This window comes from Sander lucioperca, chromosome 13, assembly GCF_008315115.2.
Source record: "Sander lucioperca isolate FBNREF2018 chromosome 13, SLUC_FBN_1.2, whole genome shotgun sequence".
NCBI lineage: Eukaryota > Metazoa > Chordata > Actinopteri > Perciformes > Percidae > Sander > Sander lucioperca.
In genome coordinates, this window is record NC_050185.1 from 13,550,354 (window position 1) to 13,567,031 (window position 16,678).

Sequence of the window (16,678 nt, forward strand, 5' to 3'; positions counted from 1 at the left end):
GCATATGTCGCATTACTACTAAACAATTGCTGTTCTCAATTCCTTATGGAGTATCATGATAAAAAAGATCAATAACATCACACCCACAATGTGATTCAGCCAATCTACAGATTCCAAACAGCCCGGCTAGAACAGTGGATTGTTTTGTAAAAACATACTTGTTTTATGATGAGGCCAAGTTAAACAGATCCTAAAATCAACATGCTAACATTTTAGTAAAATGAGCTTCCATTCCCATGGTTCTAACTCTTTGTTTGCCCTGAAACTCTTCTTATACTGTTAAGGTTTCCTCTTATCTTAAAAAAACAAAACTGGTAGATTACTGTTAGGAAAGGCGGTTTATTTTTATCTAATGGGACTCTACAGGTCTAGCCCGTTATCTCTGCATTTCCACACACTGAGATTTGGGTGTAAGGCTTAGCCAAGTAAGAAGAGCATATTGTTGGGTGGCTGCCCCTATATGAGGGCAGCAGCAGCACCACTCTTCATCCACTTTTCTTCAACTCCTTGAATGACAACTAGATACTCAAAGAAGACATTGTTGGCCGAGGCACTTATCAAGTGCTGCCTGTTTTGGTCACCGCATTAGTCTCCATTAGTCATGGATGCGGGTCAGTTTTTCCTCACCCCATGTTCAACAAAAATCAGAATCATCATAGCTGTGAATCCTTTGGGTCAAAACTCCTTTCTCCATCTCCACAGATATCACCAAAGTGAAGGGTTGGACTGGGCATTCCCTGTTTGACGATGCAATGGCCTCTAGCTTTGTGACTGCTTCTTGTTATTAGTTGGACTATGGTAAACCTACCCTTCCACAACATGGAGGGAGATTTTACCAGAAATGTATCCTGCTGTCTCAGCTGTTGGCGGCTTACAACCTGGTGCTGCTGGGTTTATCTTTGTCACTGTTAATGACAAACAAACTCCCCTTGTAGCCCCTTGTTGCTACTGCAATGTCTTAGTTCTGCTGAGTGATGTGCTTTCTCTTTTATAGCAGAAGCATGGGCAGAAGATACAGACACCAGCAGAAGATGAGCTCAGGTCGAGTCAGATCTTAGTATGTCTGGTTAGAATGAGGAGTGGAGGGGGGATGTAACGCTGTTTATGCCTTGTTTAAACATACATTGGCTTGTCATGTAGAATGCAGAGCCACAGTGAGGTGCACACGGCAGCTCTTTGTCTGCAGCGTAGACAGGGTTGTGGTTGAATCCTGTCTAAGAGGCTCAGTCACTGGCTTTGCAATGACACATTGTATCAAAAGCCTTCGTGTTGGCAGGCAAGGACCCTCCCAGGGGTAATCATGTCCATCCTACACCAAGAGCTGCAGCATGAACAGACTTGTTCAGTGGAACGTGATTTGGAAGGAGATTTGTACCGACCTGCCTCTTTGTAAGATTTTACCTCATGACTGAACTGGGACTTGTGTGTGACTTGCTGCATGAGTCTTAGAGTGCTGATGCACTGATGAGAGCTGTTTGTGTTGGCTGGCACTGTGGGGCTCATGTACTTAGCGGAAGTGTTGCATTGTGTCATCCCCATCTCCTTTTTGGCAAGAGGAGCAGGTATGCAATATACTAATATATTAATAACTAATATAATAATATATGTAATTTCTGGATGGCATATGTAGATATTTGTCTGTGTTTCTCTGTGTACAGGACATATACTGTAGGAGTAAGAGACTTAGGCTGGTGGTGAACACAAAACTGAATCAAATTTAGCTTTGATCGTTGCAGGGTGTACAGGCCGACCAGCTGGACTTTTATACACCGTCACCTGCAACTGCTCAGCAATATCATTTGATTGATAGGCTGCAGTGTATTTTCAGTTTGCTTCCATATATTTATGGTAGTTTTACTATAGCTTTTCTTTTTGTTCCCAATATGAGGATTGCAATACTGTACTCATCCGCAGTCCAAGAATGCTCCATGTTACTATTTAGTTTGGAGTAAATGGTCTGTCTTACTGTGTAAGCGTGTTACTCCATTAAGTCCTACAAGTGTTGGCCATTGCAGTTAGCCCCTGTGTTCAGCACAGCAACCCCAGCACCACCTTCTACTTGACAGAATATGGAGGTGGGACGTGGCATTTTTGTCTTGGCTGGCTGCTTTATGATAGTTTATTCAGTGGGGCTTTAACGCAGTGCAGCAACAAGTCGCAGCTCCATTCTGATTTTTCTTTCTTTCTTTCTTTTCAGAAGTAAAAGGTTAGTTGTGGCAGATCATTAGCAGCTGACCTGTGACATGATGGTTGTTAGGTAATCGTATCAGTGTTCCACCACTTAAACCTATTGAGCTCCATTAGATGGTAAATCCTCTGTGAAATAGAGTGATGGTCACTAAAGATTTAGTGGATAAGGACTGGTATGACTTCTGCCCTTTTATAAAACACTACCATATTGAATGTTAAATAGGCTCAAATAGATCTGCCGATCACTTACATGCAAATTTCAGTGAGTCGAGACGAGTGGCAAAGCCTATAGAGCCCTGTTCACATTATTATATAAAGTAGGATTTATGTATATCTGATACATCTTGAGCGCTGTCTGCATCAAGTAAACATAGTATGTGTTCCATTTAGAAAAAAGCATCTGTGTGAGCAACTACCTATAATGGTTGCACCAATCAAGATGTTTTTTTTCTCTCCTTGCCTTCCCTCTACTCCCTTGAGATGTCTGTCTGTTTTTAGTTTGATTTCCCCTTTATATTTTAGTTTGAACTTTGACATCCGTACCTACCCCAGGATGTCTGTCACAAACTGCAGTCCAACATTGTGACAATGCTTTTGTTCTCCCAAACCTCTTTATGAACTTCCTGTTTTCGTATCCTTTTTTCTGTTCTTTCCCTCAAGGTCTGGCGCACCTGATGTTAAACCGCCAAGGTATGGGGTCTATTGGTTTGCTTTTCCTTCCCAGCCACCTGATCACAACATTTCCCTTCCCCTGAAATCATTTTAGTCAACTGTGCTGCACTAATATTTCCTCTCCTCTTTTTTCATATACTTGCCTATTCGTTTTTTGCTTCCTGTCATGTTATACTCACTACTCACTCAATCTTTGTCCGTCAAACCCTTGTCCTGACCACTGACTGAGCTACTGGAACATCACCTTTGACCTCTGCAGTTTTTCGCCAAGGTAAAGCATCTATGCTCAAAGCATCTCTTCGGTTTGATTTTATGATGTTTTCAAAGGAAATAAACCAGTGTCGAAAGTAAAGAATAAAGGTTTTTCATGACAGAAAGCAGTTTTTTGACTTTTCTTGTTAATATATGTACATAATTATTATTATACATAATATTATACAGAATTTGGATTTTTTGATTATTTCTACATTGCAGTAGTGTTAATATGTTGCATATTTATGTAAGCACAGATTCAAGAAAAAGTTTTCAAACGATGGAGGAGATATTTTTACGTATAGTAGGATTTTTTAGCCAGTAAACAATTAAGAGTCAGGAAGATAAACTACTGTGATGTCCTGTTCTTTAAAAAAAATTAAAAAATAAGATGTATCATTTTGGACACTGTTTTAAACACAAGTACTGGATAACATCCAAATAATAGACAAGCCATGGTACTGTGATGTAAAACCTTGGGAGAAAAACTTTCATTCAATGCAATAGTTTAGCTGTGTGGAAGTGTGGGGTAACACACGTACATGAGCAACATAAAGACGTTGTTTATAATACAGAAAAGAAAATATTCATAAAATGAATTCAAGAGAACACACCAACACTGTCGACTGTTTATCAAGTCAGGAATTTTGAAACTTAAAGATTTACTTGACTTGCAGACATTATTAGTTTTGCACAGTGCAAAAAGCAGAGTATGACCAACAGTTACAAAAGTTGTTTGCTTTTAGTTCAGAGGATTAGGGGCATTTGGAAATTTAATTGTTAAACACCAGTATGCAAAGATTACTTTAAAGGAAATGTGTACGTCAGTGGTTGGTGTCAAACTGTTTAAGTCTCTACAGAATGATTTAGGGTTGTATAAATATTTTTTCAGTTCAAGTAATTGTATAAAGTAAGAATACTTAGACTTCACGAAGTCGTCAGGAAATCTCTCTTCTTAGTTGATGGTGAATTATTGTTTATGGCTCTTGATTGTTCCTTTTTTCACATGCTACTGTAAGTATTGGTGTGTGTGTGGGGGGGGGGGGGGTGTCTGGAGTTGTGAATTACCATGAGCAGAACAAATAAATGAAATTAAATACTTAATAGGTAAAACACTTGGACATTAGAAATCTGCTGTATTTATGGTTTGTGTTTTCTGCCACATATTCCGAAATTTCAGACAAAAGTTACCATCCTGTCTCCATGGCAATCAATGTTGTCTCTAAACATAGAGACTAGGCTTTATAACCCACTCTGACAGTATAATACACTGCTCAAGTTCTCATCAGCACATTTCCTCTTCCGCAAAATGTTACTTAGACTATTATCTAGAGATAAAATATTTTTTTTGGTTGAATTTTGACAAAATAAAACTCGTACATGGTTTTCTAGAAAATAGTCTAAAGAATATTTGTTTGGTTATTGCTACAGCTCCTGTATTAGTGACTTTTTTTTTTACAGGTTCCTAGAAACTATATTCTTTCATTAGGATATTCTGTTTTTATTTTCGACCCAATCTATACCTAAAAGTATATATTTAATTATTATAAGATGTCTGATGATAAATACCATAAATAGAGTTGTATGTTATCTTTGAATTACATTGATCCCACTCGCATGGAACACAAATTGGTGGAGATAAAAAGAGTGTGTGGCAGGACCCTGGGTGTTCTCATATACATCTTCTGGTGTTGCGCTGATAACACTAATATTGAGGTCATTTACAGTAGATGAAAAGGCTTAAGCGAATACTTCACAGTATGATTAGACCAGTTTTTCACCCACTATAAATGGTGCAGCTTGAGGCGATACGTGACTGTGACATTATAGATTAAGGTCTAGATTCTTCGGTTACTCGCTTTGGGACAAACTTGTTCATGTACAGAAGTAGTAAATAGTCTTTACAAGGCCAAAAGATAATGTTCAATTTAAGCTGCTACTTTAATTGATGGGTATGCTGACAGAATAATGCAGTTGTGTATGCTGGGTATTAGAATAATGCTGCTGTATCAAATATTTAGTAAGTCGTACAGTAAGTGTGTCCCAAAGGCTGACCACAATGTGATCTGTCATGAAATTAGGCCTAAATGTAATTGCTCCATTTCATGCATCAATAATAAGAAGAAGTTGGTAATTGATTGTTGAATGAAGATCAATAGAAATAAGCCTCCGAGCAACGCTCGGGCGTAGCACAGCAACAGTTAGTAACCCAGTAATGTGCATGTGACTTCATTGATATACATAAGGCATCAAAGTTTTATTCAGCCATTTCATGTTATTACAAACAAATGTTATTAACTTTGACAATATTCCAGCTTTAGCCTGAGGGGACACTCAAAGGAGTAGTCTGATTTAATCTGAATTGATTAAGCCACAAATAATTTCAAACCAAATATACACCACAGTTGTCCCCTCATAGTTTATAAATAAATTAAAAGCATTTCGTAGACTTCAGGAAATCCAGAAATGGCTGCTTGTGCGTGTGCTTCTGTCCCAGAATGCTTTGCTAGCATGTACACTACACACAGATGTACTGTAAATGGTGAAATTATACCACCTAGAGTCCTAATGCACGTCACTGCCTCCAGACCAACGATAAGCTGCTGCCCCGCTATCCACATGCCCATACTGCCTGACTTACAGTATGTTTGGGTGCAACCAGCTGACAAGGGACTCCTCCGCCCCTGAGCAGGAGACAAAGTCAGCAACTGCCATCTGCGACCTGGGCTTTTGGACCACTTAAAAAAAAAAAAAAAAGAATCAACTGCAAAGCTTAATATTAATGAGCAATCCACATGTGGTGCAACCACTGCAGCATGGTGTAATTGCAACAGACACTGGAACAGGTGGGCTAATAGGAAGAAGTAGCAGATCATTTCTTTCCAGCAGATTGCAAGACCCTCTTCCTCTGCAGTGTTTGATGTTCATCATGCAGTGACAGCAGCTAATGCATGGCTCTGGGCAGTACCTTTACAGATAATCCTTTCTGGACATGGACATGGAGGCAACACCTCCATTTTTGTAGCTGCGCACTTCATTGGATTGGCCACGGGCAGTGCCCCAAGGACTCACCAGTATTAGTTTCCTGAATTTAGAGGGATGGGGTGCAAGTAGATAGGAGACAGGAAAAGAGGCAGGGATAGCACAAAGCAAAAGGATATGAGAAGAGAAGCAGGGGAGACTTGTAGAGATTGTTGGTGCTGCCATTATATTCTGCTGAGCCTTCTTTTTCTGTTGATATGGGCATGCATTTGCATGGAGAGATAGTTTGGCTCAATTGTCTTATCCAAAGTAAAAGGTTGATGGCTCTGCCCCCAGTCAGCAGCAACACTGCTCCAGCAGCATCTCATAGCTGGTGTAGAGACTGCAGCCAGTGTCTCTTATGGCATTTCCTCTGAGTACGAGCCAAAGTCTATCTGGTGTCAGAGCAAACAGCCATTATTGCCTTTTTCACAAGCTGGTAAACATTGTTGCTGCAGACAATGGGCAACCTCTTAGGTAAGCAGGAAACTAGAGAAATGGCGCTCTGCCTTTCTAACCACCCACACACTTCCACAGGTCTGCTAGTGACGTCTTCATTGTAGAAAGCTTGGAGTGATGGAAAGCACAGGATGTGCACAGGATATGATGCAAACCCTCTTGTTATATGGACTGTATGAGAAAGCATTTCTAAGATATTAGATTAGATTGTAGCTTGCCTGTGGGGTTAGTAACTGCACATGTACAGTAAGCACTTTGCTAAATTAGGCCACAATACTTCTGGTGTCCCATAATCTTATTTTCTTAACCACTAAGAGTTGCCTTCATTGTTCACTGCACTGACTCTCCTCCTGCACTTACAGTAGGTTTATATTTCACCTACAACAACAGTTAAAAGCTGAACTTCACATTTGGCTCAACATCAATAGCTTGTTGGTGTCTGCTCGGTAGTTTAGTAAGTACACTACTCAAACAATAGGGACTAATGGGACCACTGATCCTGTTGGCTTAGATTGGAACCAGAGTTCAGAAGCCCCAGTTCAAACAGCCCATTCATCGGTTCAAGAACTGTTATACAATAGTTAACATTACCCCTGGCGTTCACTGCAATCAACTGTGAAGTTTACTGTGGATTTCAATATGATTCAGATTAAAAGTGGTTGTCAGAATGTGAAATGTTGCTAAGTGAAATTCCAAGAAATGCTGAAGAAGACAAAAATATTCCTTGCTCTGGTTAAACCTGAAAACTACTTTTATGTGAACAGTTGGGAAATGTCAGATTTTTCTGTACATTTAACATCCTTACTGGAAATTCTTTGAATTAGAGGTTTAGCCAAAGCTTGACACATTTATATCATAATTTTTAAATGTTACAGTTGAATAAAGGATGGTATTATTCCATACTTATTGCCAACCTTTTTTTTATGAAAACACCAAAACTCTACTCAAAATGGGAGCAAATTGTGCATTTGTTGGGGTCTAATTTCAGCTGCAGATTTGATGTGCTACTGAGTATTTACAGAACTAGAAGAAAAGTGTATGTGGGCTCGACTCACAGTAAACTACAGTGCCCATGTTCATTGTATTTAAGGAAAATGTCACCCAGTGTAACACTGTGGCTCACTCATGTCTTTTCATGGGATTTGTTGACAATAAGAAAATCATTTAAAATACAGTACAGTGATTTTGTAGTATATGTCAATAGCTCCACAAATACGTACATGGTCTGTTCAAGTTAGATAGTGATAGTGAAATATGTGTTGAATAATACTGTACTGCATGTTGTCCACTCATTTTAGTCCCGTTTTGCTCACTGAAGCCTTACCTATCTGGACATGTCACTATAGTAGTGAACTGCAGTAGGTAAATCAAACTTAAGCCTGATGACGGAAACAATTATCTAAGATGTTTCTCCTCCCCTCTTAGGGCAGGAGGAGTCAGTGGCCACCTTCAAAGGCAATGAGTTCTTCAGCTACAACCTGTCCCAGACTCCCATTCAGAGCAGTTTGGATGAGATCACGCTGTCCTTCCGTACCCTGCAGAGGAACGGCTTGCTGCTTCACACAGGGAGGTCAGCCGACTATGCCAACCTGTCCCTGAGGAACGGAGCTCTGTGGCTGGTCATCAACCTGGGCTCTGGTGCTTTTGAGGCCCTGGTGGAACCTGCCAAAGGGAAGTTCAACGACAATGTCTGGCATGATGTTCGAGTGACACGCAACCTCCGCCAGGTGTGTATACATCCACTGCCTGTGACTTGCACCTTACTTGTGCAAGTCACAAGTCAGTACATAATTATCTTTAACTTTTGGATCAGATCAATGGTCCAAGTACTGTAATACCAGTCCCATGCAAGCAGGGTTTAGGTACTAATAGTCCTCTATCAGTGTAAACACTCACAAAGACTGTTGGCTTCTTTTGAATGTGTAATATTTCTGCTCCACTGGACTCCCTATCTCGCATCTTCCACATTCTGATAGATACCACAAGCTCATATTAGGCCATTGCCCTCTTTCTCATGAAATAGATTGTTTTGGCGGAAATCACTGAGTCCTTTTATAATCAGGCACGTTCTGTTTTTTTCTGCACCCACCCAATGAGGTAAATGTCTTTTTACCTCATTGAAAGGAAGAATCAACTCATATAGCAATATCAATCACATTCATGTATCCTGCAGCAGTGCTGAAATCTCTGCAGCCTGTTGTTGTTTTCTACCTTTACAAAACAATAATTATCATACAGATTTTGACAAACTTCCTAACAACTGCAAAAGCTACTTTGCATGAGGTCATGAAAAATAGAGCGGAGCTTTTATATAATTAATTAACAGTCATTGCATGTGTCCAATATTGTACAGCTGTACCTACTGTACTGGTCTGCAGCCAAGTACAGCTCGGCCCTAAGGTTTCATATTCATTAACGTTGTCCACTGGACAATGCACAGTGCTGAATTCCCAAACTAATTTACAGACTGCCAGGATGTGTCTGCGTTACATTACAGTAAATGTTACCCTGCTGGCTCTTTTCTTTCACTGCAGTCATTCTACAATTAGTTCCATTATAGATCCACTAATGAATGTTTTTTTGATTTATTAACACTGAATAATGTTGTAATTTATGTGTAATGTGAAAGGGATTGTTTGGATAAATTGTCCATTTCTGCAGGTCTATAGAGTGCTTGAGTTGGCAGATTGTGTTTTTTTTTTTTTTTTAGAATTTGTTTAGGGCATTTTCGGCCTTTATTTTGACAGAACAGCTGAAGACATGAAAGGGGAGAGAGAGGGGGAAATGACATGCAGCAAAGGGCCGCAGGTCGGAGTCGAACCTGGGCCCGCTGCGTCGAGGAGTAAACCTCTATATATGGGCGCCCACTCTACCAACTGAGCTATCTGGGTGTCCGCAGATTGTGTTTTGTAATGTATTTAAACACAACTCCAAATGCTAATGTTACTCTTTTTCTGGTGTGTAAACAATTATTTGCTAACTGTTAAGATTTAACAATGTGTTCCCCTATAGAAGCCAAAAGAAATGTTTGCAACTTTAAACCTGCAATAACAGATTTTTGGTGAACACAACATTGGCATGTCTGTTAAGTTGATATAGAGAACTTGTTAACAGTTGCTTTTTACACATCCAGCAATTACAGAGCAACATAATCATTCATTTGGAGTTGTGCTTCTGGTCCAAATCCAATATTCACTCTCTCGTGGTTGTGTTTTTGTTCTCCTCCAACCCTTGAGAAAAATAGCTGGCTCCACTATAGGCAGGATCCATCCAAATCTAGCTCACATTTTAACGGAATATTTCAGAAGCACTAGGTCGCTCCTTGTGTTCACCAGCTAGTTGCTAACTGTGTCTGTCTGCCAGTTGGTGCTGAGCTGGTAATGTACTGTGGGTTTTTAGAGCTTTTTCCCTGAAAACAGCAAACAACATTTTGGTCCCTACTATCACTTATAGAAAAAGTCACAAATTGGCACATACTGGGGAGTGGATACAATGCAAGGCACACAAATTGTATCCAGTCAAGCAGAGCTTCTTTAGCTGAGGTGCTATGTATTCCTACCTTAAGCCGTGTACACATGATCAGAGATAAAACTGCGAGGAAGGGTGCAGAGCATATTGTAGGCACAGAGTTAAAGCGCAGGTGTACATCATCATTGCTTCTGGCTTTGATTGCACCTTAAAAAAGTCAGCAGCAACAAGGTCATATTTGAAATATTTTTTAACTTTGAGCGCAGCGTTCGGTGGTGATTCAGAGCGGTGCATGACCAAGGGTAGCGCTTCCTCCATATTGTCTCCACCACTCTCCTGCAGAGCGGTTTTACCGCGGATCATGTGCAAGTGGCTTTTGAAGTGTATTCAAAAATCTACAGGAGACAAGTCGCACCACTGAGTCCAACAAGATCCCTGTGAGTCATTTATAGCGCAATATTAAAACCTTGAGGAAATTGGTCTTCTGAAAGCAAAAGGAGTCCAAGCATTTTTGTGCCAAATAAAGTGACCACTTAGTAAATTTACCTGAATTAACCGTAATTAACCTAAATGTTTCTCTATAAAATGAGCTATGCGCCATGCGCAATGCATTTAAATGTTTGATTTCATTGCTAAAGTAGGGCTCATTTTGTATCTAACTCTCTCATCATCACCAATATATTCTGAATCTGTCACATTAAGCTGCATATAAAGTTGCATCCTCCTCCACATCTATTTCCTTACCCCGGCTTCTAGAAGAGCGGCAAGCCAATGCTTACAACGTCACTTATGCTTTCAGAAATGCATTTGATCCCTGTGTAAATTGCTTTCCCTTTAGATAAGTTACCCCACTGACATGTAGATAGGGGAAACTGTAACTCCCAAGAGAGTCCTGATGGAAACATTATGTTAGATCCGGTGGTGCTTTTCAGGCTAGAATTCCTCCTATTACTATCCAGCCCCCATCTGTCTTTTTATGCCTCCGCACCGGCGACAGCCTTGGCCGAAGGCATTATGTTTTTGGGTTTCCCATACATCTATGCGTCCCATTATCGTAAATGCAATATGTCAGAAAGGCCTTGAGGGCATTTCTTTAAATTTGAAACAAACGTCCACTTGGACTCAACAATGAACTGATTAGAAGTTGGAAGTCAAATGTCCAGGACACTGTGACCTCACAAAACACGTTTTTGACTAACTCAAAAAATCATACTGCAATCATGACAAAATTTCACACAAATGTTGAATAGTATATAATGATAAAATGATGACATTTTATATCCAAAAGGTCAAAGGTCAACTTCACTGTGACATCATAATGTTCTGCCAAAAGACTTTTCTGGCCATTATTCAGTGCCGTAACTCAGGAACAGACGGAGAAATTGTGACCATATTTCACATTTGGTCGGATACTGAATTGGTGACAATAATCTTGAAACTGTGGTGTTGTATATATCTTCTGTGCTGCCGGGTTGAAGATGTGGTTTTACTGGTATTAAACTTCATGTGATTATTGTTGCATCATGTGATGTAGCTCTCTATCAGCCCTGCGTTCTCCTCTGTAAAAATAGTCTCTAAGTGAAGACAGCATTTTTCTACCGGAAATTATTCATGTCAATATAGTGATAACTTTCATTTCTCTAAAAATACACTTAATACCTTTTTATTACATTCCTTCAAAGTCATTACTACATAAATTATATGACTCTGGACAGATATGGATTTAAATTGCAACATGACTGGTTGGCAGAGGCATACAACCGCAAGGTGGTAATTCTAGTCTTTTACTGTTGTGGGCAAAATGATTGTTGCTCATTCTGTTGGCTTTTTGACCCTTAATAATCATGCATCCACCTATTTATGGGCCTTTACTGTACACACTCACACACAATACACTAGCATGCACACATATTATCCTAAATATTGCACTCAATTCTGGCTGTTACTTTTGAGCTCCACTAACCGTCATGAATATATGTTTACCTTTAATGAGCTCTGTGTAACCTCGGCTGAGTAGAAACCCGGGAGAAATTAGGATGAAAGGTCAGTCTCAAATAGTTCCAGCCAGAACTGGAACCTGAATATTATCCTGCTGTGTGCTTCTTATTAATGATTTTTTTTAATTCAATAGTTACCATCACCTCTGATTTTGAAATGCCAGTAAAGTAACTATCTGGGGTGTCAGGATGTGGTATATTACTCATTATTAGAAACTGGTTATGCTTTTGTAGATGTTGTGGAGTGAAAGAAAAAGCTGCATCAATCAGTTTCCACTATGGATGGTAAGATTCATGCGCCTACATAAAAGTGCACCGATATAAAAAAGTGTACTCTGGATACAATTGGGGATGCATCATTTTTAACATCTTTGCATTGATAAAATCCAATTTATTTATATAGAATTATTAGTAGAGGTCCTATGCTTTTGTTTAGAAATGTGACCAATAATTTCATATTAAGATTGATTCCTCCTCTATATGACGTTAGCGAGCGTGCAGTTATGTCGTATGCGTGCCAACTGCTGAGGCGTGTCGCAACAGTGTTCTGCCTAGTCCTGCCCACTGTGCTGTGATTGGCTAGTACTACTCTACTCTATTGACATTCTGTTTCAACATTTCTCAACACAGCTGAGCTATTTTTACTGTCATGACTGGGCTGTTTTGATTATGACAGTGGTGTTTGTTTACAGCACCCTGTGACTGCCAACAATAGTTTTAAAAAATTACATTCGTAAGCAGTTATGAGAGACCTGTTTGAAAAAGGTTATTTTTATTTTTTATTGTTCATAAAGAAACTGCTTTCTGCTCACTGCTGAGTTAGCCTACCTTCTGAAATAGCTTTAAGCACATCCATCTGCTGGCAGACAGTTATGGCTCATTGCACTATATGCTTCATTGGCATTGTTAATCCTGAGAATCTTAAACTGTTAATTGTGTAAAGTGTTATAAAAGTTTAGTGTACTGTAAACTGGAGACAGAGAACACTACAAAGGAGTTGTTACAGGTCCAAGTGTTTTTTTTTTTTTTTTTAAGAAAGAAACAACTTAAATGACAACTTTTTCTTTTCCTCCTCAAAATGCTCGGCCCCAGAATTCCAGAATTCTCTTTGCCCAGAGTGAGTTTTCGGGCCAGAATTGTATATTGAGGTACAGAAAACAAGAGGTAAGGTGTGGGCTGGTCAAGTCTCTCAGAAGACACTCAACTCACAAGTCTGTCTGAGTAGATTAACATAGGCTCAATACACGTCTGTTTCACAAAGCAACAGGAAAGACAATATAAGGATAAAACTATTAGGTAAAACATTTTCTTCTACAGTATGTATCAGGTAGTTGGCAATGCATCAACATGCATATTGCATCAGCCTCAGACCAGAGATGCACATCCCTTCTTTCCAGGCATGAAAGCACTTTGGTTTTCTTGATGTGCAGTTTCATCAACCCACGTCAAGCCCTGCCATTGTCCACTGTTCAAGCCAAAGATACTGAGGGCTTCACCACTAGATAGAAATCAATTCCTGCCAGTACCAGTGAATGGTAAGGCAGGACCTTGTTTTTTTGACCTGACACCTGAACATACCCTGTCAAGTCATTCGTTTGTCTCTGATCCTCTTGCCTTCAACATACCAGCGATTTGACAGAATAACCACCACAGTTTTCACAAAGTTAAGTTCCTGAGATACAATATAAGGACTTTTAAAAATCAGACCGCTTGATCACAGATCCCAGATTTGTAATGATTTGTTTTGTGTATGCTTACTGACACCTGGCAGGGTGATTATCATCAGTATGTTGGGAATGAGGCCACACCACTTTATCTACCTAAGTCAAGGTCAATTGGATCTTGGGGTGGTGTAGTTTTATCCAGATATGTAGCTCAGTGCCTCCTTCACCTTTATCATCCTTCTCTTTTAATAGAAATCATCCCATTATTATGTGTAATGCCAAAATCCTCCCACAACATGTTATATCACAATTGCTTAAATGCAAAATTTTCTCCATGGAATTTCCCAATCAAAATTAAAATGAAAAATGATCATTAAATGTGTACAATATAAGACAACTAAAGTGTGTAGTGAAGGTGCAGGGGCTGTTAATTTTTACTGAGAGAGCAGTTTCCTCTCTCTGGCATATGAATTGCTCTTTGATATTTTTGCAAATTTACTGGCCTGATTTTGACAAAAGATTTTATGTATGACATCTTATTAGAGTGAGTACAGTTTATTAATTAGCTTTTCGCAGTAGATTTTCCTGAAAATTGAATTTTCTTTTCATCACAATGAAATCATTATTGTTTTCACCTATTACCCCAAAGTGGGAGCTGCTACATTTGTGTAGGAATATGTGTCAACTGTAGGCTTATTGTCATGGCAACAAGCATATCATTTCTTCTTCTACTGTATAGCCCTATTCAGTCATTCATTTCCTTTGTCTCTGTGTACTGATAAGACTGATATGGGAATAATCTCGTTTTGTTGCTGCCAATACACAAGCAACATAGTTTGCCATCTTGATATCTTTAATCTCAAATTAATTGAGTACAATGTATCATTCATATTGATTTGGAGCCAAAATATCAGTACAAATAATATTTATGTTGTTATATTGTCTCCACTGCAATCCTGCTAATATATCAGAAACAGGGATCAGCTGAGATTAGTCAACCCTGCAAAGCTGATCTTGTAATTGCCTTCAAGATCTAACATTAAGGCAAGCTCAACTAGAATCAAGAAATGAAGCATGAAATAATTAGGAAATTTCTTTCTGTCTGACTTAAAATCTCTTTATATCTTCTATTTATTTTCCCTTATATCGTCCTCCCGCAATGGCTCCTGTAGGTGACGATCTTGGTGGATGGGATTCTCACCACCACCGGCTACACTCAGGAGGACTACACCATGCTGGGCTCTGATGATCTCTTCTACATAGGAGGCAGCCTAAACACAGCCGACCTACCAGGCTCCCCGGTCGGCAACAACTTCCTGGGCTGTCTAAAAGATGTGAGTACAGCTTGACCTCGGTCCCAGCAGAGGACTGGAAACACTATCCTACCCTCCTTAGATAGCACTACCCCTTCCTATAAGCAGAGCATGTTCTGCGTATAGAAAATCACCACTCACATTCGTATCGATTCTCCTGTTGTAGGGTGTTTGAAGGAGAAACATTCAGCTGCATATGCGCTGTGCAGAGCATATGCATTTGTAGATTCCTGCGGGAATCGCTTTGAGAACGTAGCACTAATATACATAAGAAACCGATGCATCTTCTCATGTTCATTCCTGAAATACCAGTCTGAACTTTTCATCACTTTTTCCAGATTTTTAACAATGGCCTGTACCTGTCACATTGATTATCTTTAGCAAGCAAGCTACAATAATGTACTCATAATTATTATAGAAAAAGTAATGAATAATGGATAAATGCAGAATTTCAGCCTGGGCTTCCAAATGTTTAATGAAGTGAGCAATCTCATGAAAATTGAATGACATGCTTTGTGCCTTAAAAGTGAGAGAAATGCTTTCTATTACCAAGGACGGATTAGGAGGAGACATGACTAAAACAGGCAGTAGTTTGAATTAAAATAGTGAAGTGGAAAGTAGCATAAGCATCAGAGTGGCAGGTCGTTGTATATATATTTTCTTGGTGGAGTCAATATCAAGCTCAAACAAATGAGTTTTCTTCTGGCAGAGACACTTACGTCAAAGGATTTAAGACCATTTATTCCATAAATGCTTATAAACCGTTATTAGGCCCTGCTCTTGATCCCCATTAAATCCAGCTGCATGGGATTCAGTGGGGAGTACAATGCACCAAGGACAGAACAGACACATAACTTAGAGGATACACAAAATGCACAAGGCAAATAGACTAGAAATTGTCTGACTAAGCTAGCAACAGCAGCAGCAAATTGGAGCAAAGTATAACAAGCAGCAGCTTCTTTAGAGTATGTGTGAGAGTTTTACAGATTATAAAATCTGTCAAATAGTCTTCTTAAAAGTAGATTCATGACTTATTTGAACATTGTTTGAGATGTTGTGCTTGGCTTCAATGCTCTGCTAGAACTAACGTGAAAAGATTTATTTTTCAGTTTCAGATTTTCTTCTTGGAACCCATTTGAAAAAGCACTTTCACTTGCCAAGTCCTAACTACTAAGCATCTAGTTTGTGCAGTCACATAATGTGTTAATGGTAGAGACCTGAAACCTTCAGACAGATGTACTTGTGTCCACAACAAGTAATGTGTGTTTCAAAGTTCAGTCATGACACTAAAATGGAGAAGTTATTGACAAATGCTTTACATCTATGAGTTTTAGCTACACTGGAGCTCTAGGGATGAATGTCGTTTGTTCCATCACTTTGGTCCAGACTGAAATATCTTGCCACCAATAAATGGATTGCCATGAAATTTAGACATTTGCAGTTCCCCAAAGGATGAATCATTTTGACTCTTTACTACATTTCAGCATTCATATAATCTGTCTATTCTTGTATACTGTGTTGTCACTGATCTTCATCACCACCTAGACCACACTTTGCACTAATTGTACACTAACTCTTTACTATATCTCAGCATTCATACAGACTGTCTATTCTTGCATATTGTATTATTACTGATATACAT

At 39.3% G+C, this 16,678-nt stretch overlaps 1 protein-coding gene across 14 annotated transcripts in view; it reads left to right on the plus strand.

Moving 5' to 3' along the window:
- Window positions 1–16,678, plus strand: part of nrxn2a (neurexin 2a) — a 120,073-nt gene that overhangs the window by 28,485 nt on the left and 74,910 nt on the right. For 8 of the 14 annotated variants that reach the window (XM_036008838.1, XM_031320041.2, XM_031320039.2 and 5 more), the window contains exons 4-7: window positions 2,851–2,880; window positions 3,122–3,133; window positions 8,020–8,321; window positions 14,896–15,057. In XM_036008838.1, the coding sequence (XP_035864731.1) occupies window positions 2,851–2,880; window positions 3,122–3,133; window positions 8,020–8,321; window positions 14,896–15,057 (506 nt within the window). The remainder of the gene's footprint in view (window positions 1–2,850; window positions 2,881–3,121; window positions 3,134–8,019; window positions 8,322–14,895; window positions 15,058–16,678) is intronic. The other 6 variants (XM_036008839.1, XM_036008840.1, XM_031320038.2 and 3 more) reach the window with 2 other exon arrangements.